At 37.2% G+C, this 19793-nt stretch overlaps 1 protein-coding gene across 1 annotated transcript in view; it reads right to left on the reverse strand.

The window, feature by feature from the left end:
- LOC145977875 (uncharacterized) overlaps positions 1-19793 on the reverse strand; it is a 469373-nt gene that overhangs the window by 112957 nt on the left and 336623 nt on the right. The window contains exons 13-14 of the mRNA XM_083110208.1: positions 16154-16276; positions 4685-4773 (exon numbers count right to left, since the gene is read on the reverse strand). Of these exons, the coding sequence (XP_082966334.1) occupies positions 4685-4773; positions 16154-16276 (212 nt within the window). The remainder of the gene's footprint in view (positions 1-4684; positions 4774-16153; positions 16277-19793) is intronic.

Below are 19793 nucleotides of genomic sequence, written 5' to 3' on the forward strand. Positions count from 1 at the left end.
ACAATTTAATCAAGCCCATATGGTCACAGATCAAGACAGGTAGTGGAATCAAACAATACAACACCCTGCCTAAAGAATTTGTGTGGGTTGATGATGTCAGGAAACTTGTAGATAGGTTGCTGGTGATAGCTGGGGAGGAAAATGCTGGCAACCACAATTTTTACAATGAAAAGGTTGGAATTATGGACATGATAAGCACAAAATTGTCTAATTTTATAGTGAATGACACTAAGGGGATTGGATATCTTATAAAAATTATTAATACTCTACCACCTAAATTTTGGAATATTTCTGAGGGTCGGGGCCTTGTTAATGACATTATAAACAAGCTGCCATTTGAACTACACATTCCAGGCTATCAGTATTGTGGTCCCGGTACAAAATTGGATCATAGATTAAACAGAGGTGATCCTGGTGTTAATCCCCTAGATGCTGCTTGTAGAGACCATGACATAGCATACAACACACATTCTGATCTTGACAAGAGACATGTTGCAGACAAGAAATTAGAAGAGGCTGCATTTGGTAGATTTGTAAGCAAAGATGCTTCTTTAAATGAAAGAATAGCAGCATTGGGGACCACCATAGCTATGAACACCAAACAAAAACTGGGGTGGGGGTTGTGAATATATATATATATATATATATATATATATATATATATATATATAATAAACCTAGGATGAAGGCCAAGGGTGTTATGTATCAAATACCTTATGCAGGTCTTAAATCTCTTAAAACTATTGATAGTCTTTTAACCAAAAAGCAGCGCAAGAAAAAAAATTATTGTCTTGCCAAGGAACATGGTATGAAATTATTGCTTAGTACCCCCCAATTAAAAAAATTACAGCAATTTAGAAAAAATCACATGTGGGTGGATTTATATTTACTATCCCGGCCATCTTAGCAGCTTTGGGGGCTGTGGGGAGCTTGGCTGGGGGATCAGCTGCTATAGCACAAACAGTAATAGATGCCAAGAAGAATAAGGCAGAATTAGATGAATTGAAGCGCCATAACCTGGCCATAGAGAAACAAGGCAAAGGTGTTAAGAGAGCCATGAATAAGTTTAAAAAAAACAAGAGCCGCTTACAAACCAAGATATTGAAGCTTTAATCAAGCCACTGGGCATCAAAAATTTTAGAGGTGTGTACATGTCTGATTCTTTACCAGAACAACCACTCAACAAAGAGTGTGGCATTGTTAATTTGGATAAGTACAAAAATCAGGGTACTCACTGGATCTGTTATCTTAAATATTTAAAAGATGAGGCATTTGGGTTTGATTCATTTGGAGGTGTTCCACCAGAAAATTTAATAAAATGTTTAAAATCAGCTAATCTTTATTACAATAATGCCCGTGTTCAAAATTTCAAAGATGTTAATTGTGGACATCTGTGTTTATCTCTTCTTAGATATCTGTCTCAAATAAATAAACCATCAATTGAAGATTTTCAAAAAGCCCTGTGGTATCTGAAACATCATGGGAGTATTCCATCTCACCAGCCAAAATTCAATATTGAAACTCAAATTACATGATGATATAGTGTATCCCAAAACAATAGCTCTCAGAGCATTTTATGGCATGTACTTGATCCCTAATATTACACACCACAACAACAAGATTGCAGTTGGGGATCAAAAAATTGTCCACTCCAGGGCAATATAATCTATCTACTCTAAATGCTCAGTTACCCAGAGGTATAGTTTTAACTCAAAATTCTGTCACTCACAGAGTAGAGATTGTATCTGCTACAGAGACAGTGTATCTGGGTACTATAGGAGAGCTGTTGGGATTTGAAAACAACACAAAACTTGAACCAGCCATCAAACACACTGCTATTAATATACCTAAATTCTTAGCCATAGAGACTCTGAATATTCACTGTAATGTGGCCGAGGGTATGATCACCAAATCAAATGGCATAAGCACTCACAAACAAACTGGCATCATTGCAACATTCAAACCTAACTCTGAATTTATGAAACCGATCATCTACACTCCATCACCAACATTATATTTTCCTGTGTGCCATAACAGAATAGATTACATTGAGTTGATGGTCACTAATGAAAAAGAAGAATTAGTTGATTTTGCTGGAGCCACAACAACTGCAATCATAGAGATTAATATTTAAATAAAAATACATACAAGAAAAAATGGAAAATATTGCGAGTTATGAGCTACAATCATTCCCCCCAAACAGGAGGACATTTGCAAATTTAAATCAACCCAACACAGAGATTGAGGTTGATCTTGATGTAGGGGATGGCTTTATACACCCCCACAGAGCAGATCTATACATCAAGTTTGATGTTGTAAAGCTCGATGGTACAGATTATCCGGCAAATTCAAACATAAGACTTGTAGACAATTTTGTGCCACATCTGTTCTCTGAAATTGAGATCAGAAAACATGGTGTTGTTATAAACAGAGTGGATTACCCCGGCATTACTTCCACAGCTTTGGCCACACTAAAATTATCCAAAACCGAGGCTTCTTACTACAAAATAGTTGGATTTTAGGCTGGTGATAAAATTATATCTAAAAGCCACACAGTGTTGTTCCCCATGCGCCTGTTGCCTGGATTCTTCTCAGATTACAAAGATATTATGTGGAAGGGTGGTTTAAGAATTACATTTAGAAGAGCTGCCAATGATAACAATGCTTTGATGAGGTACAGTACATTAAACTCTCCCGGGCAGCTCTGCCTAATACCCTACCTGATAAGGGCAAATGCCTTATTCAGACTATGGAGCTAAGAATGCCAGTTGTTGAATATGAGGCCAGTTATGCTCTTAAATACAAAGCAGATATCCTAAAAATCCACAGGTGCCTTTACAATTTTATACATATCAATGTGTGCAGAAGCCTGCCACTGGTACCTATTATGAGTTTGATGCTACAAATTCATTCTCCAGTATACAATATGACATGCCAGATTTTGTGGTGGTATTGTTTCAGACTGGAAGACACAATAATCAGGAAAAAAATTCAAGTAAATTTGATAACTGCAACATCAAGAACATTTATCTTAAAAATGGCAGAAATGAGGTGTTTCCTAGAGAAAATTATAATTTAGACATGTCCAAGGATGATTTCCTTAAATTATATGAGGCATTTACAGCATACAAAAGGGTCACTACTGGCAATACTGACATGTATTACACACCAGATGAATTCAAAGCACAGAGACCCATGTTTGTCATCAACACTTCAAAAAGAAAACAAGTTGTGGTTAATGACAGGACAAACATTAAAATTATCTGTGAATTCCACGATACACTCCCTGATGACACCATATGTAGTGTTATTCTCATAGGTGAAAAATCATATGTTTATGATGTAAGAAATGAGAGAGTCACAGAGCAATTCTAGAGGGCCTCTGCATAATGCACAAGTTGGGCCTGGTGTCCAATTGAACTTAAACCGGGTGTGTGTGTGTATGTGGGTGGCTTTTTGGCTTAGTTTTAGGTGTGGTCAAAAAAAATATCAAGAGGGGCATATTTTTGACAGGATTATGGACAACAATCTGGCAGATGCAGCTTTTGTAAGTGTAGGCAAATCAATCTGAGGGGGGTCATACTTTCACAGGAAATTCCCGAGGGCATTTTTACAAAAATCTTGGATTAGACAGAGTTCCACACTTGAGCAAAAAAACTCATATGGGCATGTTGAGCTAGTTTTAAGTGTGGCCAAATCTGCCAGAGGGGGGCTCATACTTTCTCGAAATGGTAATATTGTATTTTATACTACTACCATCCTCTGTTCTATTCAATTTTTAATGAACCCTGAATAAGTTGTCCAGTTTTACCGGGTTTGAAAATGCAGGAAATTCAGAAACTTTTTTTACAAAAATTACATTTTCAAAGTTTCCATGAAATTTTAAAATGAAAAATATATTACCATGTTATCACGTATATGGGGGATGTATGTTGCAATTTCTAACCACAAATCGGAAAGGCCCTAACGCAATTGGGAAGTGCAGTTGTTTGGGAGAATTCTACATCAAAGTGTTATGTATGGTGTCGAGTGATGAAGATTGTATAACCCATGTAAATTTTTACACAGGTTCAATTTTATATGAAATACCGTGGATTAATTTCTTCAGTGTCTCCTCTGAAGCGTAGTGTCATCAAGGCGATACCCTGTGGATGCCTTTAGTGGTTCGAAGCCTACTTAAAACTGTAAGTCCAATCCCAGTTAGCCTATCTGTGCAGAAAGAGGACTTAAACAACAACTCAACAGGATTCATCTCTTCAGAATTATAATACGATTCGCAGTCAATGCACAATATCACAATCAGAAGCTGATAATATTCTAATACAACACATTTAATTTCTTATTTTCTTCTTCAACAGAATATAATGATGGTGTCTAGAATAAGAATAAACCACATACATAGAATGAATTGTCAAAATTTCTCGAAACAAACAGTGAGGAAGCATTTTCTTGATTGATTGATTGATTTAATGTTTTAAGTCCACTTTATGCAGAGTAAGGCTAATCGGTACTGGACCTATAGTTTAAAGTTGGATTCGAACCACTATGTGCCTCCTCGGAGTATCGAGCCCGGGACCCCTTGATTATAAGGCGACGGCTCTACCACTGCGCCATCCGGAAGGGAGAGAGAGAGGAATCATTTTGTTCACAGAACTAAAACAAGTAAGGAAAAACGAAACCAAACCTTGAACTTTAGGATGTCTCTCATGCGTAGATCTTCAAAACATGATCCAAACAGCAAAGCTTGGACTGGGTCGACCGATATGGAAGAACCTGCGGATGAAGAAAGTACGTGAGTTGGTGTCAATATTTACTACAAGATTTTTGAGTCATAAGAAGAACAACATACTGGTATTTTTTTCTTATTGTTATAAACGTGTCTTGTAATTGACCATAACCTTCCATCCTTGGCACTTAACCAGTTCGCATGTTATTGCAAGAAGTTACAATTTCTGCCGCTACTCACCAAATAGCGCCGATGTCCGACTGTTCTGCTTCTACCAAGGCGCTTTTAAAGCAGGTGAACTTTATGATTGAGACTGGCTTGTGATTTAAGTATTTAGGTCTATCAAACATTTCTGTCGTTGAACAAGTAAAGCACTTCAACACAATTGGAATTAAGAATCTACAGAAAAGTTTACGTACTTACATCTTCAGAATGGTCATTATTCGTGGAACAGAACAACACTGTCTCAAAGCCGGTACTAGGCTCTATGTTTTCTTGTAGGTTTAGCTTCACACTCTGGGTAATGGAGGCACGGCATTTTTGATGATTATTTACAATTCTCCAAGAAACACTAATAACTGTAGGCGACGGGGCAAGGGCATCATTCGAATTTTGCCACTTTTATAAATTAGGTCCACGTAAATGCCGAACTACAGGATTGTGCGTTGCATTTGGAACAAGACATGATGTCTATAACTCCACAAGTGGGACAAACATGGAGAATGGAGTTCAGAAAAGTGAAACGTGAGGGGGCGTAACATGATCAAATAAATAATAAATCAGGAGAAGCGGAAAGGAGAGCAGGGGGAGAGAAAGAAACACGGTAAATAGCCACTGGGAATGACAGAGGATACATGTTTATATAATAATAACTGGCAAATGGAATGTTATCGTTTTAATTATCATTCATCACGTAGAACTTCCAAATAAATATTTTTTCTAAGCTAATTTATTGATTGTGCATTTCGTTTAAATGTTTTCAATTTATAGGTTTCCTTATGTCAATTGCAAGTTGTGCTGTGTGGCATCAAAGTTGTAAAGTATCTGATATCTTGTATTTTATTGTATTTATGTAAGTTTAGTTTAAGCTGTCAAAGATTTTAGTAATTTGTAATTGTATGTTTTATCAAATCTTGTATCTTCTAAACTTGTAATTGTATGTCATGTATTTTTTATGTAAAACTGCTGTGATAAGGTATCAATGCTGTTCACCAGCGTGTAAATGTCTATAATGATAATAATAATAATAATAATAATAATAATAATAATTATTATTATTATTATTATTATGCTTCCCATCTCGTTAATATTTTGCACCGCTATTGAGATCTAAATACTTATGCCGTAAGTCTCTTAGTCATAAGTTCACAACTAGCGCCGTCAGCTTAGTAGCGGCAGGAATTGTGTTCTATCAATATCAAACGGACTGGCCGAGTGCCTAGGATAGCAGCGGGCTGTGATCATAGAATAACATGTTTAGATAAGTATCACATCTACTCAGTTGTGAATGTTTTTCCAGTGTCTGTTCGTACGAACGTAAATCGAGAAAAGTAAACCGAAGTATCGAAGGTGACCAGATTATTAAAACAACAAGACGGAACATTTTTTCACATAATTCTGAATGAAAATTGAACACAACGGGACGGCAAAATACACATTTTAATATAAAACTGTTTCACCATATAGAGTACATAAATACTTATGTTTGAAAATTAATTAAATAAATAAATATAGTAGGCTATAAAAGCTTACGTATACCAAATTACCTTTTCTATCAGCTTGTAAATAAAAATGTCTTCTGACTAATTTTGTTCTTCTAGTTTAGAGACGTACAGAGCGGGATACGGATGGGAAAAATTAATTCCACACACCAGATGGGATTGCAGACCCATATTAGTGATAGTTTCGGAATTTCTCTTGAAAATGTTCAGATAATTCCTGACATTTCGCAAATTCTATAATGTTACACGTATTAACTGCCCGAAGCAACTGTTTGTGAATTTATAACGCCACTATTACTATTTCATTATAAGTTCCCGATATTAAGCATTCATAAAGTTCTATTCTTTTCAATTTGAAATTGTCGAACTGTGTGTGATAATCCTGATAGTCGATAAATAATTTCCCAGTATATATCGGAATGGGAAAATATCTTTCCGATCTATTGCTGTTGGAGATGTAACAGCATGTGGGTGAGCTTCAGCTATGACTGCTACTCTCTCTTGGTTGGGTGCGGATTTAGAGAAAAAAATGTTTGTTCAAGGATATGCTGGCGATGATGTAACGCATGGTAGATTTAAAGGGGTCAAATCGATAATTTCAGAGAAATGTCTAAAAGCAATTATTGTGTAGTGTTTGGCACACATTTTACTCTAGGTGTTGCACATCATGTGGAATTTATACGGTAAGAAACTACATTGGGATTGTAAAATCAGTTATATATTTTTCCTCGAGTCTTTTGAAAGGAATTTATTTAAAAAAAAAACGCATTGCAAGAAAGCCAAAGAAACACCGTAATATTCTCAAGTTGTTTGACACAAGATGGACAGAAAAGTATCAAAACTAAGTATTGTGACTTGTGGAATTGTTTTTATTAATTGTAGAAACTTTTCAGACTTTACAATTTACCACTACAAGAGAAACGTTTCAGGAAGCTCTTCAGTTTCTTCAGTGTGTAACCTGTGGGGAGTTTGATGTATCTCCACTTGTTCTAATAAAATTGTTTTCATGCATTGCAACATTATTTTGGGCACCTTCAAAGGTGGACTGTTCAGTATTGTGAACATGTCAGCATTCTAATAGAGATCATCATCATTATTCTTCGCCGTTTCCTGCATCTGGCTGAGTCGGCATTGAAGTCAAAACTCTCCATTCTCTTCTGATCTTCCACCATCCCTCTCTTTCCACGGTGTTCCAAACTTTCCATCTTATCCTAACACTCTCCGCTATCTGCTCTTTCCACCGACATCTTGGTTTCCCCCTTGGCCCTTATTCCCACTCCTTGTGCATCGTTAGCTCTTACTGGTAGTCCTTCTGCATCCTAGCTCTTCATGTGTCCAAACCATCCCATCTGTACCTGATCTATTCTGTCATGAAGCTTCACCACTCCCACTGTCTGTTGTATCTCCTCATTCCTTATTCTATCTCTTCCAGTCTTTCCCAACATACTCCTTAAAAATTTCATCTCCACTGCATTTTTCTTCTTCCTTTTTTTTCTACTAGAGATATTTAAAAAAAAACACTAAGAAAGAGTTGTGAGGACTTAAATTTATTCCAAAGTAGAGAAAATTATGAAGAAATACGTAAAGAGAGCTAGAACATCCAGTCGTCCAATAGGAGAAACAATGCACCAGCTGAGAGCACCAAAGAATATTACAAGGTAAGCCTCTGTCGTCCATTTTTCGATCATTTTGTAGTATAAATGAACTCACGTTTCTCTGAACACAGTCAGCACATGGCAAATTGCAACAACTTCTTCCAAAGATGTGAAATGGCTATCCCTCATTCATTGGAACTGTTAGATATTATGTGAGTTGGCACCTGGCAATATTGTTTACTCTGTATTCTGGGCAATAACCTGTGCAGTATTTTGTTTGTTCTATGCTGTGTTATATTACTGTCATTCCCGGGCAGAAAAAGTATGAAGATTGTCATGTTTTTTTACTGTGTTGTGTACATGTTCTTGAGAATATAGTCAAAAGGATATTAGCAGCGAGTCCTTTATTTCTCGATCCAACATTTATTGGCGACCGTGACAGGACCTGTCTTTTCTTTCTGTGTTGGACCGGAGAAGATTAAGTGCAAATATCGGAAAAATGTCAACGGACATTGATCGTCTGAAGAAAAGCCGTGCAGTGGCTAGGTCAGCTTTTACACGTGTTTCGGAGAAGATTGCAAATGAGTTAGCGATGCAAACTCCGGACAGGAATGTTATTGAAGCAAATATCCAGTTGCTTGAAAATAAGGCAAGTGATCTGCATGTGGCTGACATAACTGTTTTTGATTTGATGTTGGAATCGGGTGTTAGTGAAAATGAGTTAGAGAAAGAACAGTCATTGTCGGAGTGTTTGTTCAACAAACGACATATTGAAGTGTCGAACTTTTTGAAGTTGTCGGAAGGAAACTGCTGTCAAGGCGAGTCGTTTTCGAAAGTAAAGAATCGAAGATTCAAGTTACCTAAAATCGAACTGAAGAAGTTTGGAGGGGACTTGAAAGAGTGGTTACATTTTTGGGGACAATTCAAGAAGATCGATGAAGATGATACAATTCCTGCAGAGGACAAGTTCCAGTATTTGATACAAGCGACAATTGAAGGTTCTCGTTCGCGCCAGCTTGTGAACAGTTTTCCACCAACAAAAGAAAATTACCCGAAAGTTGTGCAGTCCATGAAATCACGTTTCGGTCGCGATGATATGCTCGTGGAAGTGTACGTGCGTGAACTGCTAAAATTGGTGTTACAAAAGGTGTTGAACCGTCAAGAAAACATTTGTTTGTCCTAACTTCGAGCATTAGAATCGATGGGTGTTACCAGCGACAAATATGCAGCAATGCTGTTTCCATTGGTGGAGTCCAGTCTCCCAGAGGATTTGATGCGTGTGTGGCAGAGAAGAACATTGTCTGCTGCTGAGGAAAATAATGAGACAACACCGACCGGAAGACTGCAGTCCTTGATGTCATTCCTGCGAGCTGAGGTTGAAGGAGAAGAACGAATCAACCTTGCAGCAGCTGGGTTTGAATTGGATGGTGCAGCAGTGAAAGTTCGGAAGAAAAGGTGTTCTCCACCGCGTCAGCCTATTATCCCCAGTGTGACAGATTTGTTGAGTGTCAGTGGTGGTAGGGAGAAAAGTTGTGTGTGGATATTAGCAGCGAGTCTTTTATTTCTCGATCCAACAGGAACAGTGTGTCAAAATGTTGGATGCCGTGGTTGATAATTTTTACATTTTCAAATCTGAATGATAAATGTGGCCAAAGGAGTGGCAAACAGTAATTGAAAAGATACGCCCAGGCTCGGCATTATAGGCACTAGAAAATTGTGATATGCTTTCTTACCTAATGCACAATATGCACAAATTGTTGGTGATTGTCGCTACACTGCTAGTTTCAACCGCAACACCCGAGAAGATGTTTTCAACTTTGGATAAGTTGAGATCGTGTCTTGGAATTCAACGAGAGATTCTCGAATAATGGACCCTGCACTGTTAAGTGTACGTAGGAATATTAACATAACACCGATGATGTTATTTTCAATTTTACAGCAAAGAGGAAAATACTAATTCTAATATTGTAATTCTTTTTTAAATTCAAGCTGTATGACCAGTTCCTTATTGCACGTCCTTTAAAATTATTCACTAAGAAATATTGTCCTTCATTAGGACACAATCGTCTTGAGATCGTTGGCTGCGCGACGGCGTAGGTTCGAATCCGGATCTGGTCGGAATATATTCGGCCTACGTATAGGGCCGGTGGCAACCCACCATAGTGAGGAAATTGGAGAGCTTCGAATGAGTAAGGGTAATCCGGTCCCGGAAACGTACTACAACGGCTGGGGATACGTCGGGCTGACCTCCCGACTATTCCAACACTGGTTGCAGATCTCCACGCTTAGAGGTGACTAAGGAAAGCGTGGGAGGGAGACCGGCAGTCGGTAGGTAAGCCAAGGCCCTTCAGGGCTGTTGCGCAAAGGGTTACTATTATTATTAGAACACAAGGCTTGCAACTGAAGTCGGTACATTAGCAGAAATATAAAGATATGGCAGTGGAAGGCTTAAGCCGTAAAATTGTAGGTTTAGAGGAAATATACATAAAAGGCTTTATAGTAAAGAGGTTTATTCACCATAATGCCTGAAGGGCGTGAGACAACATAAATGATGATAATAAAACTCCAATCTAAATTCAATAAATAATAAAGAAACAATTAAATTATACTATTACATTTTTTACATAACTAAGACTCCTTACACTTATTTAACCAAAAGGGTATTATAGTAATTTCATTTTAATATTCATCCCCCCCCCCCAAAGACCTATCTCAGAAAAAAACAAAGAGTGCAGTGCTTTAACTAAAAATCCCAACTAAATACACTACATAAAAACTTAAAATACTAAACCACTACAAAACAACTACTCCCTGTACTTTGTTCCATTCCGAGATGACCCCTTTCAACACTCAAAGAGAACTCAACTTAACGTGCTTTAACCTCAGCTAATCAGCGGGAAGTAAAGTTCCCACACGAGGCTTGCTTTCCTCCGACCTCCGGTATTTCATAGCCACGCCCCTTTTTCCAAATCAAAGTCACCTGGTGGCAAACTAACTAAACATTTCAATTTCTTTTCACTCGAAGACCTTGAATATGGTTATAGCTGGGAATATAATTTGTCCGTGTGTCCTGAATAATTTCTACGGGATGCACAAATGTCGGGTGGGGACCAGGAAATGATTAAAACTACACTTTCCTGAACTATTTTAATGCCTGGGCGTAATTATAAAATGCATAATTTAATAAAACAATCTAACTGTACATTGAACCATTCCCTCTCGATAATACAGAGTTATTGAGTTACAAGAAGATGCGGCAAATATATCTGACTCCACGATGGCACCGCCATCTGCTAGCAGCATAGTAAACTGCTTACTGTAAACAGTTAAGTGCTCGGGCGCTTATCTGTTCAGTCCGCAGTTTTCAAGTAAAGTTTCTTCATTGTGTGATAGCGGCTTAGTTCATTGTGGCACCGAAATGGAATTGCAAGGATAATGATATATTAGAAGTAGATTTCTGTTTTCTTATTAGGAAGTGTAAACAATATGATAATGGTACTCTATATATGTATGTACATAATAATTATGTTGTACATATACAACTTTAAACTTTGTCAGGTCCAGCCACCTGCCCCCGCTTCCTAACAAAGCTTCCAGTCACCGGTGTCCCAGGTTTTCACTTATGAAATACAGGAATCCTAATCATACCAAAACTTGAACCCCCACCCCTTCCGTGAACTATATATACGCCCATGGGTCAATCCATATGAAGTCATACAGCATGGTTGCTTGACCATTTTTAAAAACGTTTATTTGTTGTGTGGTGTAAGCCTCATATGTTGACAGTTCAGAACCACTGTTATTTTATTTTTACTATCACCGATTTGAAGATTGCGGGCATTCTTTTATCATGGCGCGCATCATTTTCTCCATTCGTAAGCATAAGCGGCAACTTTTTTATCTCAGTTCTGGTAAGTCCTACGACAATGAGACAAAATCTATGATGTTAAGCACATTATAGGCTACAATTATATTTCTGTGTAATGTTCTAAATAGTATTCCTTCATAATAAGTTTTAAGGTCAAAATTGTGTATTTTAATCGCTCAAAATGACATTTTTGGACATTTTTTTTAGAGGGAAGGCAGTTTGTTTGACACTTGAATTTTTTGTGCAAGTACCTGTGTACCAATAGTGTGTGTCAAAATTATTTGAAGCTTGAGACTTTAATTCATGTTTTTCTACAGGGTCATAAACTTGTAATTTTTGTTTAAAAAATGCAAGTTCAAGGTTAAATATCTCTGGTGAGCAGTTGTTTAAAAATCTGAAATTTGTACACAATACAGTACTCCATGATAAGTAACTTCAGTAAAAATTTTGAGTTTGAGATTCAATTGGTTTGAGAGATACAAAACTCGTGAAAAATTCAATATTTTGCTTTAAATATGATATACATAATTTCATTTCTTATTAACATTTTGTGTTAAAATTTTGCAAACTGTAATTTGGAATGTCAATGAACAACATTACAATCCTTAAATGGCTCTGCAATAAAGTATATATACGAGGGCGTGCTGAAAAGTAAAGCTTCCTATGTTTTTATTTTCTTTGTTACCTTGTAAACGCATTTTGGAGCAACCATACATTGCACTTATAAACCTTTCTCGCTTCTCAATTAAAGGTTTCAAACTTCTATCGCCAGGGGTTGCTGAATTATTGCGAGGAAAATGACAGCATGTAACCATGCAATGTTGGTGAAGCGTCTGAAGTACCATGCAGTGATCGAGTTTCTAACCACAGAAAATGTGCTATAAATAGACATTCATCTGAGACTGATGGCATTTTATGGGGATGAATGCGTAGACATCAGTACAAGGTAACAAAGAAAATAAAAACATAGGAAGCTTTAATTTTCAGCACGCCCTCGTACATATACTTTATTGCAGAGCCATTTCAGGATTGTAATGTTGTTCATTGACATTCCAACTTACAGTTTGCAAAATTTTAACACAAAATGTTAATAAGAAATGAAATTATGTATACCATATTTAAGGCAAAATATTGAATTTTTCACGAGTATTGTATCTCTCAAACCAATTGAATTTTGACCTTAAAATTTATTATTAAGGCTTCGCAGCCTTTAACAAAATCATTTCTTTGTCCTGCGATGCTCCTAGATTTATCAGAAAACTAAATTCAAAAGTATACCAGCGACGTTAGTTCTAATCTCGTACATCTAATGCATTCAGACACTATACAATGGAAGATATCACAAACAGTGGCTTGCCCAGGATTTTCGAAAGGGGGTGTATGTTCATTTTTTTAGAAATACTGGGACAATGGGAGGTTATGACTTTCATCAACCCCCTTTTGGAACGCCTCGGATCACTAAACTGGATACCATTCGCGACGTCACTACTTTCATCCTGGAACACGACTATTAAACTTATTTTACGGATTTATTTGCTGTTTGTTTGATTGTCCTCACTTTACCCGTAACTATCGCCTCTGTTAAACTTGCACTTTTCAAACTTCAGCCAATAAAATATGATCTGCGGAATAGTCCAGTGCACCAGTTCCTTGCGAAGCCGAGAGATCGGGAGAAGTGTGTAGGGCGGCGCTAGCAAAGATGCCGACATTTTCGACCAGTAATGTCCCACTTAAGTTTACCCTCGAAAGCGTTTTGTTTCGCTCGGAATGGTTTGAAGGTTTCGAGAATGTGCAATACTGTATCAAGATTACGTTGCAGACTAAACAGTTAAAGGTCAAAGGTTTTCGTGAGCATTGTTTGCAATCAGAAAGCTCCGAGCTTGAGTTGTTCTTTGGTTCGCGACTAAAGGTGCCCTGGACAGAGCTGTGAATGGCGTGAGGAACAGACCTTGAACCAAGAGCGTGTTAATTTGGTACTGTGTAAAAGAGTGTTGTTTTTGGTTACTTGCCGTGCTAGTTCATTGTGTAATCGCAGTGTGTGTGTGTGTGTTGTGTGTAAGTGAGGCGATTGAAATGCCAGCCGCAAAGTTCACGTTAAAACAAAGATTTTTTATGTATTACACCTACGTGTGCGATTATTTTTTGTGGGGAACCTTAAAATAGAGTCTCCCGAAATAACCCTCATAGTATCGACGAACTTAAATACAATTTAAGGGCAGAACTTAGAAGAATTACGGAAGAAGAACTTTTGCTTGTGAATCAAAATTTCATCAAACGATGCGAGGAATGTGTGAATGTAGGTGGACCTCTCTTTGAACAAGCCTTATAACACAGGTTAGTGCTCGTTTTGCAATATTAATATAAATATCTGCAAGCTATAGATATGTCCATAAAAATAAACGGGACGTTATTGGTCGAAAATGTCAGCATCTCCGCTAGCGACGCCCGCCACACTTCTCCCGATCTCTCGGCCTCGCAAGGAACTGGACGCACGGTACATCCTCGGCAAAGAAAGAGAAATATATATATGTTTTGAACAATGAGCACAGGTAAACGGGACGACTAAGCGTTGAACACGCTGTGAAACACTTTGCTCATGCCAAAGCACGCAAGCGAATGTTCTAGTTTTTCAAATAATTAGTTTACACTGAATTTAATATCGTTACTTATTTCTTGTATCTTGATTGTTCGATATGCGTTAAATTCATTCAACCTTGCCTTGTTGTAAAATGCAAACTTCTTTCAATAAACATCATCCATGAGATGTGGATTTTCTGAGTTAAACATGCAATTCATAATTGTAACCGTCAAATACCATGGCTGGTTGCGTAGGTGGGGGGCAAACACATGATACAAAATTGGGCCTCCAACGTTTTACTTTTTAGTTCCGACAGTGATGTTATGACATATATATGGTAGGACCGTAGTTTGGGAGGGAAGTGTGCTGGGCGCGGAAAGTTCTGAGGAGGGGGGGCGATGGGTGTCCGCTCCCTTCGAGATAATCCGCCACTGGTTCCAGGTAAACAGAGAAGAACGCCAATATTTTAAGATAACTGGAATATGGTACTTTGTTGACATTGAAATGTGAAATAATTTGTACCGAATAGTAACAGTTGAGTGTGTATATTGTTATGGTAATTTTATGGCTACAAAACATTTTCACAAAAAAGGATATTTTGGCGACCCTTTTTACGGGACAGACTCATAAAAGGGACTGTCCCTTAAATGAAGTATCGTTACACTTAAAGTAGGTGAACAAAACGTGGCAATAGTTAAGCCTCTAGTGTAATTTACAGACCTCCAATGAGAGATAAATTTCTGAAATTAAAAGAAATCAGTTCTATCACTAATTAACAACGTTTACCAAATGGATATTTTGTAAAACTGCTTGTAACTTAAGAAAAAAATTCAAAACCGTTATATATGGGCCACCTTTGGAACAGGGGTCCCAAGGGTGGTCCAAGGATTATAGTTTCTTATAAAATTTTCCTTGTACTCAAGAAAACATATTTATTCATGTTTATTCACGTTTTTACAATTTATTAGAGAATATTGTCTATCTCAAACTTTTGATTGTAGGAGTGGTTAGCACATCCCCTAAGACGCCACGGGGTACCGGGTTCGAAACCAGGTCTTGGTATGGATGTTTTTTGTGAGTGTTCATTCATTCATCATATCATCACTCATTCTCATCTTCGCGATTAGCCAAAAGTGCCAGAAAAGCGATGTTAAAGAACCAATCAGCAATGGAGTACGTTAGGAACTTGTTTCCATACCACGTTTTTAAACAAAAATAGGTATCGTTACTTTCACACAGAAAACATTTTCACAGTGTAACTACATGATGAAAGAGATAAATAAATGAGCTTTCAAAATATATATAGTACTATATGAACATGTTAACTTTGAAGGACGTACACACACATTTCTTACTTACCTTAAAATAACAACGACAAGTAATCTGCTCGCTCACCAACACAATGACTTACTTATAATGGCTGCTGGCTGCTCGAGACACTTGGTTTTCTGCATGGTCCACCTGGAGGGGGGACTCAGTGTATTAATGTAGTGCCATTTGTTAGCTGTGTTAAATACTAATCTGATTTTCGTAAAGTGGGCCACGCCATTACTAATGTAAGTGTCTAAATTGAAGCGAGTTTTAATTGGTTGAGTATTACAGGAAAAGTAATGTGTTTCTAAGTAACCCCCAGCTCTGGCCAAAGTGACTAAAGCAATTACTCACGGCAGATTTGTATATCTTCGTCACTTCCGTCCCCGCAGTTGTCCTCTAAGTTGCATTTGTAGTACTTTCCAATGCATCTTCCATTCTTGCATTGGAACTTATGCTCAGGGCAGGATTTGGAAACTGGAAAAACATAGAATTACTTCCATATTCGTGTGGTCTCTACATTAAGATAGCTAGGCAGTACACATGTATGTCGTGCATTAATCGTATGTATGCATATTATAAGTGTGTTTCAAAAGTCCTACAGGATTCTAAAAACTTATAACTTTTAAGGTAATAGGTTTATTACAATTAAATATTGTTTGTTACACAGAGGAAACTTTAAAATTTATGTTTGGTGTGACTTGGTTCATCAGCAGATCTCTAGCTGGGTACCATTCATGCCGAACACTCGTGCAATCTTTGAATCCAAGAATTGCGTTCTGACTGTGCTCGTTCGGAATGTTGTGGATCACATCACGTAACTTGAACATCAGACTGTCAAGATCTGTCAGTTTCTGTTCATAAACCTGGGTCTTGACATGTCCCCACAACAAATAATAGCAAAGCATAAGGTCTTGCGGATCTCTTTTCCTACATCGACGCCATCTTGGAATCGTGTGATCGTGTGATCACCTGCACACACATCATTGAGCATTTTGGGCACAACAAAATTTTAATTTTCCTCTGTGTAAAAAAGAAAAACACAATATTTCGTTGTAATAAATCTATTGCTTTAAAGTTATAGTTTTTTTTAATCCTGCAGGACTTTTAAAACACACTGCTAAGACAACCAAAATAGAACAACATACGTATAATCTACTATTTTCAACATTGGTCAAAAAGGTATTAAGGCTAAGTAAATATTAATAAACTAGATCGTATGAATTTTTCTAAGTAATTCATTGAGAGAGAAGAGTATTATTTCAAAGTTAGGTATGATGAAATGGGTTTATCGTGAATATGATTCTTCGAAAGTATGTAAGATTCGGTTCATTATACAGTATAGTGGTCCATGAGAGCGCGGGAAGGTGCTCCGATTTAACACATAGTTGCTAATTTTGTTCCATTTGGTCTGGGCACTCTGTACAAAAGTTTTGGTAACAGAAAAATATTTAGGGGTCGTTCAAAATCCTCAAAGTTTTCCACACTGGCTATATGAAGAATCAAACAGTTTCACATATATTAATGTCATGTTGTTATAAAGCTTAAAACAAATAGGTTATCTTGTATTTTTCATAGTATTCAAATACATTTGATCAGTCTACTAATATGATCAATCATGTGTACAAACGAAAAGAGCACTGGATAAATTGTCCTGCAACAACACTTTTGGGTCATTGTCTGTTGTTTGAGTTGAAGATTCATGGAAAACAAACGTGAAGAATAAATTGTATTCTTGCCTCCTGTGCAATGTCGGCGATTGGGTTCCAAACTGGGGGCCAAATACAGTATATTTCCCTTTGTAGATAAGATATAGCATAGCACGACCTTCCATTCTGCAAGCAAACACGATCCCCCTACAATATACAGTTCACGTTATTTTATGCACTCGGTTCGAGGGATTAAGACATACACATTTCTGTTGTGGTGTATTGCAGTGTGGAGTGCAAAGTTTTAGGTGTTTGCTGGAGTCGTTAGGATAGCTGAGGAATGCTTGTAGGATTAAACATCATGACAAGGGCTCGGAAGTTGATGACCTAAAAATAATTCAAAACATGACCTATAGAATGACCTAAAATGGTAAAAAATTATTATAAAATAATTGTCGCTGTAAAAATGAAAGCTTGATTTTTCTTTTCATAAATTACAAGAGAGTAAGTAGTCTAATAAGTCAATGAAGCCCGTTGTTTGGTGATTGAAACTACTGAAGGAAAGGGGAAGACATCAGATAAGTGCTAATGTATCATAGTTTTTTTGTTTACTTGAAGGTTTCTTTATACCTAAATCATTCATCTCCTTTCAGAGTGGGCCTGCTACGATACTGTAGTCGGCCAGCATCCGAAAATACAGTTCTGCTTCGCGTACACCAGAGTATAATTTCATTTAATATTGTGACTAATTTTACTTTAAAACCACAGATTAAAACGACAATAGTGTCCAGGAAAAGGACCTCAAAGTAGTCTTCACACATGTTAACCTGCCCCCGTGTCAGGGCAACAGTGTAATTACGTGTATAAAAATATAGCATATATAGCGTATATAAAATATAGCATTTTTAGGTTCGTATTCCATGTATAAAAACCATGTAGCTCTCTGTTACTTTATTGGTGTTTCGAACGTTCGAGGAAAAGGCAGGCAGTTTATCTGTTAAAGATTAAAAGTTTTGAAAGAAGGGCCGTTGGCAACAGACGCCAACCAAACATATATAAACTCTCAGATGAGAGTGGGGGAGGTCGGCTGTTGGAACTGAGACTTGAAAGGGAAAGCCTGTTTTTTCTTCGGTCAACTAGGATCGGAGGACAGATCTCCCACAACTGATGCTGTAAGAGATAGGATTGCCGGGCAAGCTAGAGTCTTGGAGTCCAGTTTACAAATAAAAGGGTAGTTTGTACTGGATGTTAATTTGAAGTAATTACGGTGCGCCGGGCAGCCTAGTGCCTTGTCACCGTGAAGTGTTGAGAAATGTACACGTCGGGCGACCTCGCGCCTGTTAAGACGTTTCTTGGAGTAACGCGAGTCTACCTTGTGACAAGCGTACTCCCGATGTAATGCAGGAAATGTAAAGCATCCAGTTACAAAGAAAAGATTCCAACATCAAAATTAGAGTTTTTGGCCCGATAATTGGAGAAATGAAAGTTCGGATACTACATGTATATTCAAATCTTACGTTAATTAAACTTATAGAAAATATCCAAAATTTCCGTTTTTAATTTCACAAATGCTGGACAAGGTAATTTATCCCCTAAAGTGTGGGGGGCCAGGCAAGTAACACACAATGTATTTTAATCCATTGCCAAACATTTCAGTTAAGAATAATATTGTGTTTTTCCATTGACCGTATTTTCGATGGTTAATTTGCTGAAAGGACCATATCAAGAAATATAGATATGTAAGTTTTACTAAATGCATTTTTAATTCACGAAACAACAAGGGAGAGAAAATATAAACCTCAAATTATAAATAAAAATGCAACAAAAAACTGTTTAAAATACTGAAAATTTACCTAAAAGCCAAAAAAGGTAGAAAAATGCAAGAACAAATGCAATATAGAAAGTGTTTTCTGGTTCTAACTGAAGGAAACTGACATGATATCAGGTTTAGCATTGTTTTTAAGTTCAGAAAAAAAAAGATTTTTCATCAACTTCAGGACCGTAATTACTAATTATCGTCATTGAAAACGTTGGAGGGGAGGAGGCTGCTTACTTAAATTTTTCTTCTTGAGGGATCGTATCGTCCCATATCTTCACTTTATAATACACAAAAAATCACGTTCATATTTCGAAAATGACTTGCAGTTTTCCACCACAAAAATATGTTTTTCATAGTTTGAAGTTCGTTAGGATGCACTTGCATGATTTTTCATTGTTTCAATTTCACACATATTTTATATTTCATACGCTTAATATCCCTTTCCTCTCTCTTTTCCTACATCGTTTGGAAAAAAGCTGAAGTTTCTTGGCAACCGGGGTCTGGTTCAAATGACTCCTTTTCGCTC

This window comes from Lepisma saccharinum, chromosome 23 (genome assembly GCF_977018435.1).
Source record: "Lepisma saccharinum chromosome 23, izLepSacc3.1, whole genome shotgun sequence".
Lineage (NCBI taxonomy): Eukaryota > Metazoa > Arthropoda > Insecta > Zygentoma > Lepismatidae > Lepisma > Lepisma saccharinum.